The sequence below is a fragment of the Otolemur garnettii genome, unplaced genomic scaffold, assembly GCF_000181295.1.
Source record: "Otolemur garnettii isolate 467f Iridium unplaced genomic scaffold, OtoGar3 scaffold00260, whole genome shotgun sequence".
NCBI lineage: Eukaryota > Metazoa > Chordata > Mammalia > Primates > Galagidae > Otolemur > Otolemur garnettii.
The window spans coordinates 716,909-729,972 of NW_003852655.1; the positions used below are offsets into that span (position 1 = coordinate 716,909).

Here is a 13,064-nt window from a genome sequence, read left to right on the forward strand (position 1 = left end):
GTTGTTGGAGGGATGGGGGTGGTTGTTGTTGGAGGGATGGGGGTGGTGGTTGTTGGAGGGATGGGGGTGGTGGTTTTTGGAGAGATGGGGGTGGTGGTTGATGGAGGGATGGGGGTTGTTGTTGGAGGGATGGGGGTGGACGTTGGACATTCATCCATTGGCTCACAGCAGCTAACACGTATCTCATAGTCATAACAGAGTCCAAATGGTCCATTGCCAAACTGGTCTTCATTATTGCAAACAAAGCCAAGTGAGACGTTGCACTGGACCTTCTGCCCCAGCTCCTCCCAGCTGAGATGTGGTTCCGTGGCAGACCTGCACTCAATGTTGTCAGGAGCCCTGCAGACGCCCTCAAACGTCTCCCGGTCACCACCATCACTACTACTGTCCGGGTGGTCCTCATTGATCCAGTCAGACCAAAGGCAGCAGAGCTCTGGGGAAGCAAAGACCATCATTAGTCACCATGCCTAGAAGAGGGACTCCAGGAGGCCACCATGATTCAGAGGGCTCAGTGGCTGCCATGACCGTCCCCCAGATCTGGCCTCTCCTTTCCTAATCATCACTGGGAACAGATTGTAGGGTCGAACCCCACTGCCACACTCATTTTGCACCTGAAAAATGGGTCTGGAGAGGAGGGGCCACCCATGGCCATGCCAGGTGGGTCACACCCAGTCTCCAAAGCTCCAGCCCAGTGCCCCTTCCTCAGCTATTTTCAAATATTTTTGTCAGAAGACTAAATAAGAAAAGGGTCACCCATTCCCACGAGGAAGCCAGAAACTGTGATGAAGTCACCCAAATACACGCATCTTTGGTCCATAGCAGGGGCCCAGCATGTCAGGGTCCTGGTGGAGCCTACTGAGGCCATGTGAAACTTAGCTCCCTTTTATCAATGTAAGATGCTGTCCATGTCACTTACTCTGAGTTGTTGATACAACTGCAATAGAGGGAAAAATAAGAGAATGTTATTGCCTAGGTCAGGATTTCTAAAAGTCTTTATTTTAAGTTTCTTTTTTTCTGTAGCTATCCCACTCCCAGCAGCATGTGGGGTGGTAGCTACAATTTCAACCAGAACAAATGAGGCATTTAAGGGAATTTCTCTGACTTCCCGGACTCTGACAGAAACTTTCCTGGTTTTCAGAAATATCCCTGAGTCACTTTCCACTGTGGTCTGGGCTTGGGGATGTGGACATGATATGGCCATCTTAGCTCACAGGCCAGGGGAATCAGGGGTCATGACCCCCAGCTCAGAAGGCCTCCAGTGTGCTCCCACCCCTAGCAGGGCCATCATACCAGGTGCTAGATGCAGGGGAAGGCAATCCCCAGTGTATCAGGGAGGAGGCTGGGGGGCTCACCTGTGCTGGGGGTCGTGGTGATGGTGGTGGTAGTGAATGTGGTGCTGCTGGGGGTGATCGTGGTGGAGATTGTCGGGGTGGATGGGTGTGGCGTGGTGGTGGTACAAATGTTGAAGTGCTTCTCCACTGTCCCATTAGGGCCGCAGGTCTCCCAGTAGCAGAAGACACCATCCTGGGTCAGGTTGAGAAGCTTTCCTAGGGTGAGAGGAGGGAGAGGTGGGGACAGCTGGGTGTACTCCAGCTCTGGCAGGTGGCAGACAAATGCCCCAATGGGACTCTGACCCCAGACGCTTCCCATGAAAATAGGGTGAGGAAATTCCCCACAGGGCACCAGCTCCCATAAGAAACAAACTCCTCACATGAGCTCTGGGGACTGCTGCTCATCAGAGGCAGGTCTGAGCTGGGAGGGGCCGGAGAGGCCTAAGAGGCCTATGGGGCAACATCTGGAAGGAGACCAGCCCCCCACCCAGGGCCTGGCTTTCCCAGGTCAGCCCCTGGCTTGCTGCCTCAGTGGCAGCAGAGGGCAGCTCACCTTCCTCAGGCTGGCAGACGACTTGGGAAGAACTGTTGCACACACTGCAAAGCAAGAACCACTCTGGGCCCCGCTGGCCTGCCCTGTGCAGATGCCAGCCCCCCAACACCCCAGCACCCCCCAAGGCCCCTCTGGAGCTCTAACTGGGGGCAGGAAAAGCCAGCAGAACAGGGCACTGGCCATGTGTATGCACCTGGCTGTGAGTGTGTGTGAACATGTGTGCACCTGGGGGGACTGTGTGTTCACAAGCGTGCACACACATGTTGCTGTGTCGGTGTGTGTGCCAACACATGTATGCATGCATGTGCCCATAGGTCCCCTGCCCCCTGCCATGTGGGCACAGGTACCAGGATGAGCAGAGGTCCTCAGTGGGAACTTGTGCTCCGGGTGGGTAGCGAATGTCCTCGAAGTAGCAGCCACACTTGTCCTCAGAGACACACTTCTTCAGGTCCTCATCATAGATGGGCCTGTCCTCAGGGCAGTGGGGGTAGCAGCCTGGGGGCACAAGGCACAGGGCTTGGACCACCACAGAGGATCCCAGCCCCGCAGTCCTGCCTATCAGTCCTTCTCTCGGGCTCCTAAGCCAGGGATTGGAAAGGCAGTGCTAGCCTCCCGGTCCCTCTGGGCCCCCCGTACAGCACTGGTGGGCAGCACCTCTAACTCATGTCCCTTCAGGTCACCCCTTCCTACCCTTCCTAGGACCTGCTCCTTCACGTCACTAATTCTCAGCCTGGACCCCAGGGCTCACAGTGGCACCCCAAACTCACATCTGTAATGCCCCCACCCCATGAGGGCCACATGGTCCTCAGCACCCCCACTCCTAAAGTTTCAAGTTTGGGGATCAGCCTGCTTCCTCCCTGATTCTATGACAAGGTGAACCTGATCCCCCCCAGGCCTTGGGTGTCCAGACCATCAGGCCTTTCTCTGGGTGTCCCATGGGTCCCCAGATGGGGCAGGCCAGCCTGCCGTTAACCACCACTTCCCCTGGAGACCCTGCCACACATGGTCCACGGGTGCCCTCACCCTCCAGGTAGGACACGGAGATGTTGGAGTGGATGCCATTGACTGTCCTGCAGGTCTCAAAGCTGCGATTCCCACAGGGTTCATAGTGCCACTCACACTCATTCGGAGGGTTGTAGTAGTCACAGAATATGGCTGGGGACATGGAGACAGGTCAGACTCAGAGGATGCATGCAAGTGGGCACCTAGGTGAGGATGAGGCAGGGGTGGGCAGTGGTGTATCAAGCTCAGTCCTGCCATCCCAGGTCCCTCAGTGGCCCTAAAGCAGGATCCCCAGGCAGGTGGGGAGGCGGGGAGGTATGGACAATGTGTACGCTGCCACTTCCACTTAGATGCTTGGATGGGGAAGAGGTGTGGCCAGGCCCACAGTGTAGCAGCCTCTGGCCTCATTGTCAGCCCAAGTCCAGAACAGGTGGGCACTCACGGCACAAGTCCGGGGTCCTCCAGAATACACAGGCCTCCTCCTTGGTACACTCCTGTGCATAGGAGGCCACGGCGGAGCAGAAGCACTCACAGTCCCCGCCAGTGTCGCAGGAACACGAATCATGTACACAGGCCTCATAGAAGGGCGTGGGGTCCACCTGAGGAAGCCTTCAGTGAGCCCAGCCCATGAACATGAGGCCAGAACTTCAGAAACTTGGATAGGACACATCACCCAGCGCCAGGGCCTAGCCTGGAGTCTACAGATGTCTGGACAACTGCAGCTGGAACTGTCCTCAAGCTGTCACAGCCCCGCAGTGCTCAGCCATGCACTGACAGCCCTAAAAGCCACCCTTCCTCCACTGCACCATCTGAGAGCTGTCTGGGCATTATAGGGTGAGAAGAGCTGGTCATATGGGCACCTGTCCAAAGGTCACAGGGGACAGAACTGAAGCTGGGAGGCACTTGCCGAGTGCCCACAGAGCCCTTGAAGAAGCTATATGCCTGACACATAGCCATGACCTTCTTATTATCATGCACAGCCCTGCCCTCAGCCCAGCTCTGCCCACAGGCGGCCCCACCCACCTTGCCGTGGCAGGCCTGGAACACGCTGCTCTTGAGGATGCTGCACTGCTTCTCTGCCCAGGCGCGGCGGTGCGGGTTCAGACTGCAGGGCTCGGGGTTGGCGCTCACGTCTGGGCAGGTGGAGGCCTCTTTCCAGCTGTTGCCGAAGTCCAGCTCACTGCTCACCACCATGTGGTCCCGCGTGGTGAAGTCGTTGCTGGAGCGGTGGTCGAAGTTCCCGCACAGGCCACACACTTTGCCCTGTGAGAGACCCACGGCTCAGAGAAGGGCTGGAGGAAGGCAGGTGGGCCAATGGGTGAGGGAGGGAGCCCACCTTGTAGGATGGAGCCAGCTTAACAAAGACAGTGGTCCTCTTGTCCCAGATGATGATGACGCCAATGCTGGCCTCGACCACCAGGTACTGGCCCACCTCTCGCGTGGTGTAGGCCACGTGGTGGCCCTCATCACGCTGGATCACCACACGGTGTCTGTCCTCCAACTTCAGCTCTGTCCTCTGTCAGGAGGAGAAGGCCAGTCACAGGCAGCCCAAGGGACATGGAGGGCTCATGCATCACGAGGGAGCCTTCAACACTCACCCCCATGAAGATCTTGATGGCCTTAGAGCAGGTGACACCTGTGGTGCCACAGGGGACGTTCTCAGTGATGATGCTGAATGAGCCCATGGAGGAGTTCTGACCGCAGTAGTCCTGGGGCAACAGGGAGGTGTCGGCCAGGGGCTTGGGCCACAGGTACCCAGGTGCACCCCTCCTGGACCCTGCCAGGCCTCAGTCCCTCTTCCATTGGCTGGGGACTTGACACTTCACAAAGGAGCCTGGGGGCTCAGAGTACCCGCTAGGCAGATGCCTGGCCCTACCCTCACTTGGCCTGTCACTACTGCCCCATACACACATGCCCCTCCTTTTCCAGATTGCTTTGTTATCCCCACCCTTACCAGGTACCCACAGGAGGGTCACAGAACTGGAGGGAGGAGAGGGGCCTTATCATGCCACCCACTCACCTCTAGAATGCCAAATCCTCCTGAGAGTGAAGGGCCTGGGGCCAAGGAAGGGCCAGCCCCTTCCTCATCCCAGGGATTCCTGGTGGGCTGAAAGTCATGCTTAGGGGCAGCCTTACCTGAACAGCCACATAGGAGCAATGTCCATCGAAGTCATAGTGTTTCCCATCAAAGGTGATGTAGTGGCCGTTTCCATAGATGGAGCAGGTGCCATGGCACGGGGACTGGGTGCACACCCAGCGTCCTTTCTGGCAGGTGCTGAGGAGAACAGAAGAGAGCCTGAAGGGACTGGGCTCCCCCCTTCTCAAATGGGGCTGGACGGGACCCTGGGCACTACCGTGTGAACAACTTCCCAGGCAGCCCACACCAGCCCCAAGACCAAACACACTCACTTTGGCTCCAGGGCCAGGGGCAAACACAGAGGACCACTCTGCCATGGGGGAGGCCCCACATGATCCCACAAGACCCAGAAGACCCCACAGGGGTAGGCCCTGCCCCTCAGCCAACTCACCAGTTGTTACAATCCACCTGCACCTTGTCCCCTGGGGAGTACAGGTCTCTGTTGTGGACGCAGGGGCACTCCTCCTCCACCACGCAGCCACCTCGGCCATCATCCAGCAGCCCGTCGGGACACATGCAGCCGCTCACACACTCAGTGCGGTGCTGAGGGCAGCAGGAGCAGGAGTCAGGAGTTGATGCCCACCAGGAAAGGTCTAACCATCCAGATGCCCCTCATGCCCTGGACTCTCAGCCCCCCTCAAGCCCACCAGTGGTGGGGAGGTTGCTGTGGGCCCACTTAAAACCCCTAAACTGGCCCTGTGCTGGTGGCCTGCATGCCTCCACTTCCCTCCCAGGACCCTGGGCACAGGGAGCATAGCAGGGGAGCAGCCGCACCCTCCCAACACACCCAGACAGCCAGGGCTTCACCCCCAGCAACCCTCCCCACACGCACATAGCCAGTGGCCAGAGTCTGGCAGCTGACAGGGCGGGGTTTCACGATGGCCAGTGCAGTCAGGTTGTTGCAGTCAATGTGGATCTTTGGGGCTGTGCAGCCTGCAGGAGAGAGAGGCCATCTCGGAAAAGCTGTAGTTCAGGGGGGTGGGGATGCAGCACTTAGGCACATAAGAGAAAGGGAGGGTGCGGGGTGCAGGCCCGGGTGCATGGCTGTTCCGAGGCTGGCATCTACTTACTCTGGCCAATCAACTTGACCTGCACGCAATGCAGCCTCCCATTCTGGCAAACGCTGCAGAGCAGAGGTGGGCAGTGAGCAGGGGTTTAGGCACCATCCCCATGCAGAATGGCTACAGGAAGCCACTGCTACCCAGGAACAGATGAGAGCCTGGACGCTCTTAGAACTGTCCCCAGGCACCCTTAGGTGTCTTGGCTCCCCAGCCCCGTGCTGTGCCCCCTCCCCAGATTCTGGAACGCACCATCGCTCATCCTGCCTCAGGACCACGTCCCCTGCCTCCAGGTAAAGACCGCGGTGGTAGCAAGAGCACTTGGCCAAGGGCACACAGCGGCCCTTCTCATCCATGAAGGTATGGTCAGGGCAGCCACAGCCATCCACGGGTGCAAAACCCTGGAGGCAGTGGGTGTCAGCCTCAGAGAGGGCGCGACAGGTCCGCTGGCAAGCAGTCAGGTTGTACAGGAAGACCTGTGAGCTGGGGCAGGAGCCCACATCCTTGTCTGCAGAGGGATCCAGGACCAGAGTGAGGGGCAGGAGGGACCTGGCCCCCAGTTCCCACCCCACAGGCTGTCTCTAAGCCCCTATTCTGCCAGGAAGGGCTCAGGGCCAAGGAGGGCTACTGACCCGGTACCCAAGCTCAGAACATGGCTGCTACAGCTCTGGGCCTCACTCCCGCGGCCAGTTCCCTACTCCTGGCTAGTGAAGCTGGGAACCAGGTAGCTGGCTGCAGGCAGCTGACCCCTCCCTGCACCACCCAGGCCAAGGTCATGGGAACAGGGTCCGGCACTCACTGCAGACGCGCTCCCTCCAGCCCCACAGCATGACACCCTTGGAGGCACAGGCGTGTGCATAGGAGGACAGGGCCGCGCACAGGCAGTCTTCATTGTTCTGACAGTTGCATGTGTCATATTTGCACCTCTGGCGGCAAAATCCAATGCAGCAGACGGTGAGGTGAGAGGTCAAGAGGGGCCAAGCGCCCCGTGAGTCAGGGAGCACACACACATGCACACATGCAGGTACTCACAGACATGTGCTCACACACGTGCGGGCACTCACAGATGTGTGCTCACACACAGGTGCAGGCTCTCACAGACATGTGCTGACACATGCGGGCACTCACAGGCGTGCTCTCACACACATAGGTGCAGGCACTCACAGACATGTGCTCACACACACACGTGGGCACTCACAGATGTGTGCTCACATACATGAGGGCACTCACAGATGTGTGCTCACACACATGTGCGGGCACTCACAGACATGCACACACACACGTGCTCACACACACATTTAGTTGACAACCAGCAGGCTCAGCCATGGAACCAGGATGGCCTGATGGCTCTCAGGACCCTGCCAAGCAAAGTGGTGCGGGCTCCACCCACCTTGTAATACTCTGTGGGGTCCACGGCCGAGTGGCACCTGCCGAAGGGCGTCTCTGTCTTCTTCAGGAGGGAGCACCAGTGCTCGGCATAGTTGGCTGGACAGTGGGGATCAGAACCTCAACCAGAGCTGGGCCCCCTCCGCAGGTACCCTGCAGCTAGCTGCTTGGTCACCCGGGCTGGAGGGAGCATTGGTCCCCTCTGTGGACCCAAGCCCAGGCCCCTCACTCTGACCAGATCTCCAGGCAGCTTCAAGCAAGCTGGGTCCCCCTTTAAGGTCTCCTGAGGGGCCCAGCATCCTAGTGTGACATGTGATGGGAGCAGTAGAAGGGCGCACTGCTGTGGCACTAGGCCAATGCAAGGGCCACCACCCAGCTATTAGTGGCCCTGCCCCTCTGCTGTGTCACCTAGAAGGTTGCCATCATGGGCCACCATAAACCAGCCAATCAGCAGAAACAGCAGGTGGACAGCTGCCCTGTGAAGGGCCACCATGCCTCCACCTGCCCTCACCACAGCATCCCACTGAGAGCCTGTCTGCCCTTTCTTGAGCCCCAATGGCCAGGAGCTTGAGCCTCACCACTCTCCACGCTGAGAGAACAGGGATCGTCCAGCCAGTCCATCTTGTCCTGGCAGTTCGACTGGGCCTTCCAGGTATTGGCGAAGCCGGCCCCCGTGGCCTCCACGAGTCCACTGGCTGTCTTGAAGTCATCACTTTCCAGACCATTGAAGTTTCCACAGAGGCCTGAGGAGCCAGGACAGGGTTGGGGAGAGTCCAGGACTGGCAGGGGCCAGGCCCTTTGTGGGGACCTCACAGCAGCAAGCCAGGCAGGGCCACTCACCCTGCACCTGCCCCTGGGCAGCCTGGTCCAGTGTCACAAAGAGCTGCATGACTGGGGCTAACTGAACCTGCAGCCGGAGGCCGAAGGCCGTGTCCACAACGATGTGGTAGGAGGACGGTTGGAAGATGGAGAAGCTCGCTGCAGAGGGCAGAGGGGACACAGTGAGGCTGAGGCAGTGGATGGCGTGCTGCCTGGCCCGAGGGACCTGCAGCAGGTAGGGACACCCTTCTACTGTGCCCCCAGCTGATGCCAAGCACACCACAGGCCCTCCCCTGGGCTCCTGGACTCAAGTCCAGTGGGCCACACTCACCAGTCACGTGGGGCAGGCTTGCCCGCAGCTCATTAAGCAGCACACTACCATCAGACCCAAAGGCCACCACCTGTGGGAGGCTGAGTGTGAGCAGGGCCTTAAAGGGCCTGGGACCCCCTGGGGTGAGGGAGGGAGGGAGAGGGCGGCTCACGTTCTTCTTGCTGTCAGCCAGCAGCACCACCGTCTTCAGGCAGGTTTGCTTGTCTGTGGAGCCGCAGGGTGCCAGCTCCCCCAGAAGGGCGAAGGAATCGTTGTGGCCACCCTGAACAGGGAAGGCCAGGGTGGGCAGTTAGCCCCTGCACCTTCAGGCCCCTTCTGCTGTCTGCCTGCCCCAGGATGACAGAGAACCTAGATGCCAGCCCCAGCCCTGCCCCCTGCCCAGCCGGCTTGCCTTTGTCAGGATGTAGTAGCAGTCCCCGTGGAAGGTGTACTTCTTTCCATCGAAGGTGGTGATGTGGGCACCGCCTTCCAGGGCACAGGTCCCAGGGCACGGCAGGTCTTGGCACACCCAGCGGCCAGCGTTACAGACACTGTTGGGCAGCAGGGCCCATGGTCACCACTCAGCTGCTGCCCAGCCCACCCGCCCCAAGCCCTGGCCCGAGCCCTGGGCAGAGCCCCAGCCCCAGGCCTCACCATTGCTCGCAGTTGTCGGTGATCTCCTGGCCCGGTGCATACAAGTGCCCGTGCAGCTTGCAGTGACACCGGCTCACGGGAATACAGCCGCTGCCAGCGATGTCGTCATACACAGTGCCTGAGAGAGCCGGGGACTCCACATGACCCTGGTTGCCTCCTACCTGTGGCCACCTCTGGTCCCTTTGGGCTGACACCTATGGTCCCCTTTGGTCTCTGGTCAGGGCCTCTTCCCAGAGGCCTCCAGGCCAGGGCCCAGGAGATCACCAGGAAAGCCTCCCCCCTTCTCAGCCTCCCTGAAGCCACTCCTGGGGGAGAGTCTTGGCACTGTGCCCGCCCACCTAGACTTGCCTCTGGCATCTTATCAGTGGGACCCGGGAGAGGGAATAGCACTTCTTGTGCCATTACTGCCCCCACCGTCCAGCCAAGCAATCTCCTCACTGACTGAGAAAATCTCAGGCCTAAGGCAGCAAGGCGGCCTGTCCACCACACAGCCAAGGGGGTTATAGCGGGCAGTGTCCCCCAGTTCCCAGAGATGCACCTTCTGGGCAGAAACAACCGTCCATACGGTGCTCCTCACACAGGCTGCTTCCCTGAAGGTGTGAGCAGGTGTCCATGCAGGGCGAGCCACTCTCCAGGTAGACCATGTTCCCAGGGCAGCTCTTGGCTAGAATGGCAAAGGCAAAGGGTAAGCTGGCTGGCGGGGCACAGGTGGGAGCCCCCAGGGTGCCACCCGTGGAGGTGCTTACAGCACAGTGTGGGGGTCCTCCAGTTCCCAGGCCGGCCTCCAGCGTGTGAGCACTGGCGCGAGAACTCAGCAATGGTGCTGCAGACGCAGGTGTTGCCAGCGGGGCACTGGCAGCGGTCCTGCATGCAGGCACGCACATACAGCTCCAGTGGCACCAGGTCCTGGCAGGCCTCAAAAGCCTCAGTGGTCAGCAGCCTCTCACACTCAGCACGCTGCAGACAGAGGCGGGTGGGTGGCTGCTCACATTCTCTTCCCACCCCCAATGGGGCCCACCAGAGTGGGAGCAGCTGTTCAGTTACTCACATGCTCAGCGCAGGACGTGGGGGCCGGCGTCTCTATGGGGTCCTCACATGACTCCCCGGGCTTGTCAATCTTCTGCATGTTCCCAAATTCTAGGGCACTGAAGTGCACACCTGGGGGCACACAGCCCTTCAGCCAGGCCCTGAGGAGCCTGCAGCCCACCCCTGCCCCACCAAGTCCCAAGCCTGCCTCACCATCTGAGAGGAATTCAGAATAGGTCTGCAGGCCATTGTAGTCCCCACACAGGCCACAGGTATGGTTCTGGAATTTACTGTCCAGCTCCAGCTGTCGGGGGAGGGAACAGTGAGCTGGCGTCTGGCCAGGCCCAGGGTCCAGGGCAGCAACTGTACCACCCCTTATTTAGAGCCAGGTGGGCAGGAGGGCTGGGCTCAACTACCAAAGTATCCTGGCAGGGCAGTCTCAGTGAAGGCCAGTGCAGGCCCCCAGGGCCCCAAGGATCGCCTCCCAGGCTCAGGAGAGCCCCAGGCCTGGCCTGCTCCTACTTCCTGCCCCCACCAGCTTTTTCCCAACCCCCACTGCCCTGTGTGAAGGGTCAGACTACCATGCTCCCAGCCCTCCCTGCAGGTCACCACCCAGGGTTCCTTGCTCCTGGCACCCACCATGAGCGAGTCCTCTCGGTTCCACATGAGAGTAACACCAGTACGGGAGTAGACCTTGGTGTAGGCATCACTCTTCTCGATGAGCAGCCCGGGGCTGTAGTGAGGAGTACTGACCCTGGGGGCAAGGCAGTCTCTCAGTACACTGCCCAGGCCTACCCTGGCTTGCCCTCCCCAGAGGGCTCTGAGGTTGTGTAAATTGCATGTGCATCCTGTATGCATCACAGGTTGGGGAGACCTGGGCCTTGGTGCACCAGCTCATCCTAGACCAGCTCCTGCCCTGGCACCGCAGATGTGGCTGGCCTTTGGGATAGAGATGGGGGACATGGGCCAGAGAGCAGCTGTCCACCTGTTCACTTTGGCTGGCCAGGCTTCCTTGGGGTAGAGCCAGCCCTAAACATCTCTCCCGGGCCCTCCTCTCAGGGGCTCTCTCCCCTGCCCCACTGCCTGCAGGGCTGTCCCTACGGCTGCTAGGGCCCAGCCTCCACACCTCAGTCCCAAGGGCCCTCAACCCATTCATGGGCTGGAGCCTCCTGCGGGAAATAGAATCCCCAGGGGCAGGAAAAGGGCTTAAGGGCGAGTCCTGCAGGTGGAACAAGAATGTGCTTACTGGGCCTCATTGTTCCAGGGACAATCTGGGGACAATAGCTCCCTAGGCCTCCTCCTGCCCTGCTGCTGTAACCCTAGCCAGGGAGTGGTACACAGGGCCTCTCCACGGTCCCAGGCACCTCAGCATGGTGGGCCCCAAGGGGAGGGGCTATGAGCAACCCTCGGGATCAGTCAAGCCCCTTGCCTGCTGCAGTGGGGTTCATCAGGATTTGGTGAATGAATGACTGATCTGAACCCAAACCACAAGGCTTTCCTTAGCATGGGGGGGGGGGTGTCTCGTGGTGTTTCCCAGGGATGTGCTTGCTCACAGAAGCTACCAGTGCCCCCACCACTGGCATGTGGGAGGGGACGCCCCACCCCACTCACATGGCCCCATTCACCACGGCCAACTGGCGGGTGAGGTAGATGATATCATCCTTGATGGTCAGCAGGACAGACTCGATCTGGGGGTGGCCCCCACCCTGTCCCAGGCCCCGCTTCAGGTGCACAGAGAACTCCTTGTAGGAATCCCTACAGTCAGAGGCGAAGTTGTAGTCACAGAGGCCAGGGAATCGGAAGATGTCGCCATCGAAGGTCTTGTAGTGGAAGTCGCCCCAGGTGCTGCAGACGTTGTGGCTGTGGCTGCGGGCTCTGCCCTCTGAGGGAGCAGCGGGAACAAGGGCTGAGTGGCCCAGGCCAGGGACAGCCACATCCCCTGCCCCCAGAGCTGCCTTCACCCCATGAAGCTTCCCCTGCCCAACCACCCTCAGAGGCTGCCCACACCATGTCCATCACTGGGGGTTAGGCCCTACTGGTCTGCTCCATTCCTGGCTCTGCACCAGCCTCAGTGGGATGGTGGCCTCCCGTCCTGTGTCCTCAGTCACCAGCTAGACAAAGAGCCCACTCTCCAGAAGGGGCTGTGTTGGCCTTGGCCCCTCTGGGATTGGGGACCTCCTGATGGGCCCCTGGCCCACCTGCACCCCCACACCCAAAGGTGTTGGGGCTTCGCTGCTACATCCACCTGGCTCTATGCCCTGGACCCACACTTCATCCCAAGGAGATGGGGGAACCCAAACTCGTCCTTGCCTTTCACCCTGAAAGTCAGCAGAGTGGGGGCTGCAGGAGCTCCCCCAGGCCAGAGGCAGACTCCACCAGAGCTATCCAGGCTATTTGGGGGCATTTAGAACCTCCCCAAGGGCTCAGGGCCACCCCAGGACGTTCTGCTGTCCCTTGCCCTCTCACCTCGCTGGGGCTCTGAGCCCCTGGCCACGGACAGGGCCAGACACACAGCCACCAGGCGGGCTAGCGGCAGCCCCATGGTGGCTGGGAAGGGTGGTGCAGGTAGCAACCCCCAGGGCAGGGGTCCAGGCTTTATAAGCCCCAGTGGGAGGGTGGGAGGGGCAAGGGGTGGGTGGGGCATTTGCCAGATTATCAAGAAAACAGCTGTGGGAAAATATTGATTCAAGTTATCTGAGGTTTATCTCTTTATAGCTTCTCGGGTAAACTTGGCCTTGCTCAGGACGGGACAGCCCCGTAACCTAACACACACCCAAAGGACAGCTCC

At 59.9% G+C, this 13,064-nt stretch overlaps 1 protein-coding gene across 1 annotated transcript in view; it reads right to left on the bottom strand.

Annotated features, from left to right (window-relative positions):
* Positions 1-12,818, bottom strand: part of LOC100946913 (mucin-2) — a 27,368-nt gene extending 14,550 nt beyond the window's left edge. Inside the window, exons 1-30 of the mRNA XM_012813314.1 lie at positions 12,743-12,818; positions 11,888-12,158; positions 10,916-11,030; positions 10,490-10,580; positions 10,299-10,408; positions 9,997-10,207; positions 9,789-9,914; positions 9,251-9,368; positions 9,009-9,147; positions 8,769-8,879; positions 8,618-8,687; positions 8,308-8,445; positions 8,046-8,210; positions 7,472-7,566; positions 6,881-7,007; positions 6,334-6,589; positions 6,094-6,146; positions 5,856-5,956; positions 5,415-5,566; positions 5,023-5,161; positions 4,485-4,595; positions 4,223-4,402; positions 3,910-4,149; positions 3,329-3,485; positions 2,908-3,039; positions 2,232-2,379; positions 1,885-1,928; positions 1,353-1,547; positions 917-934; positions 1-433 (exon numbers count right to left, since the gene is read on the bottom strand). Coding sequence (XP_012668768.1) covers positions 1-433; positions 917-934; positions 1,353-1,547; positions 1,885-1,928; positions 2,232-2,379; positions 2,908-3,039; positions 3,329-3,485; positions 3,910-4,149; positions 4,223-4,402; positions 4,485-4,595; positions 5,023-5,161; positions 5,415-5,566; positions 5,856-5,956; positions 6,094-6,146; positions 6,334-6,589; positions 6,881-7,007; positions 7,472-7,566; positions 8,046-8,210; positions 8,308-8,445; positions 8,618-8,687; positions 8,769-8,879; positions 9,009-9,147; positions 9,251-9,368; positions 9,789-9,914; positions 9,997-10,207; positions 10,299-10,408; positions 10,490-10,580; positions 10,916-11,030; positions 11,888-12,158; positions 12,743-12,818 — 4,322 coding nt within the window. The remainder of the gene's footprint in view (positions 434-916; positions 935-1,352; positions 1,548-1,884; positions 1,929-2,231; positions 2,380-2,907; positions 3,040-3,328; positions 3,486-3,909; positions 4,150-4,222; positions 4,403-4,484; positions 4,596-5,022; positions 5,162-5,414; positions 5,567-5,855; positions 5,957-6,093; positions 6,147-6,333; positions 6,590-6,880; positions 7,008-7,471; positions 7,567-8,045; positions 8,211-8,307; positions 8,446-8,617; positions 8,688-8,768; positions 8,880-9,008; positions 9,148-9,250; positions 9,369-9,788; positions 9,915-9,996; positions 10,208-10,298; positions 10,409-10,489; positions 10,581-10,915; positions 11,031-11,887; positions 12,159-12,742) is intronic.
* Positions 12,819-13,064: the final 246 nt, after the last annotated feature.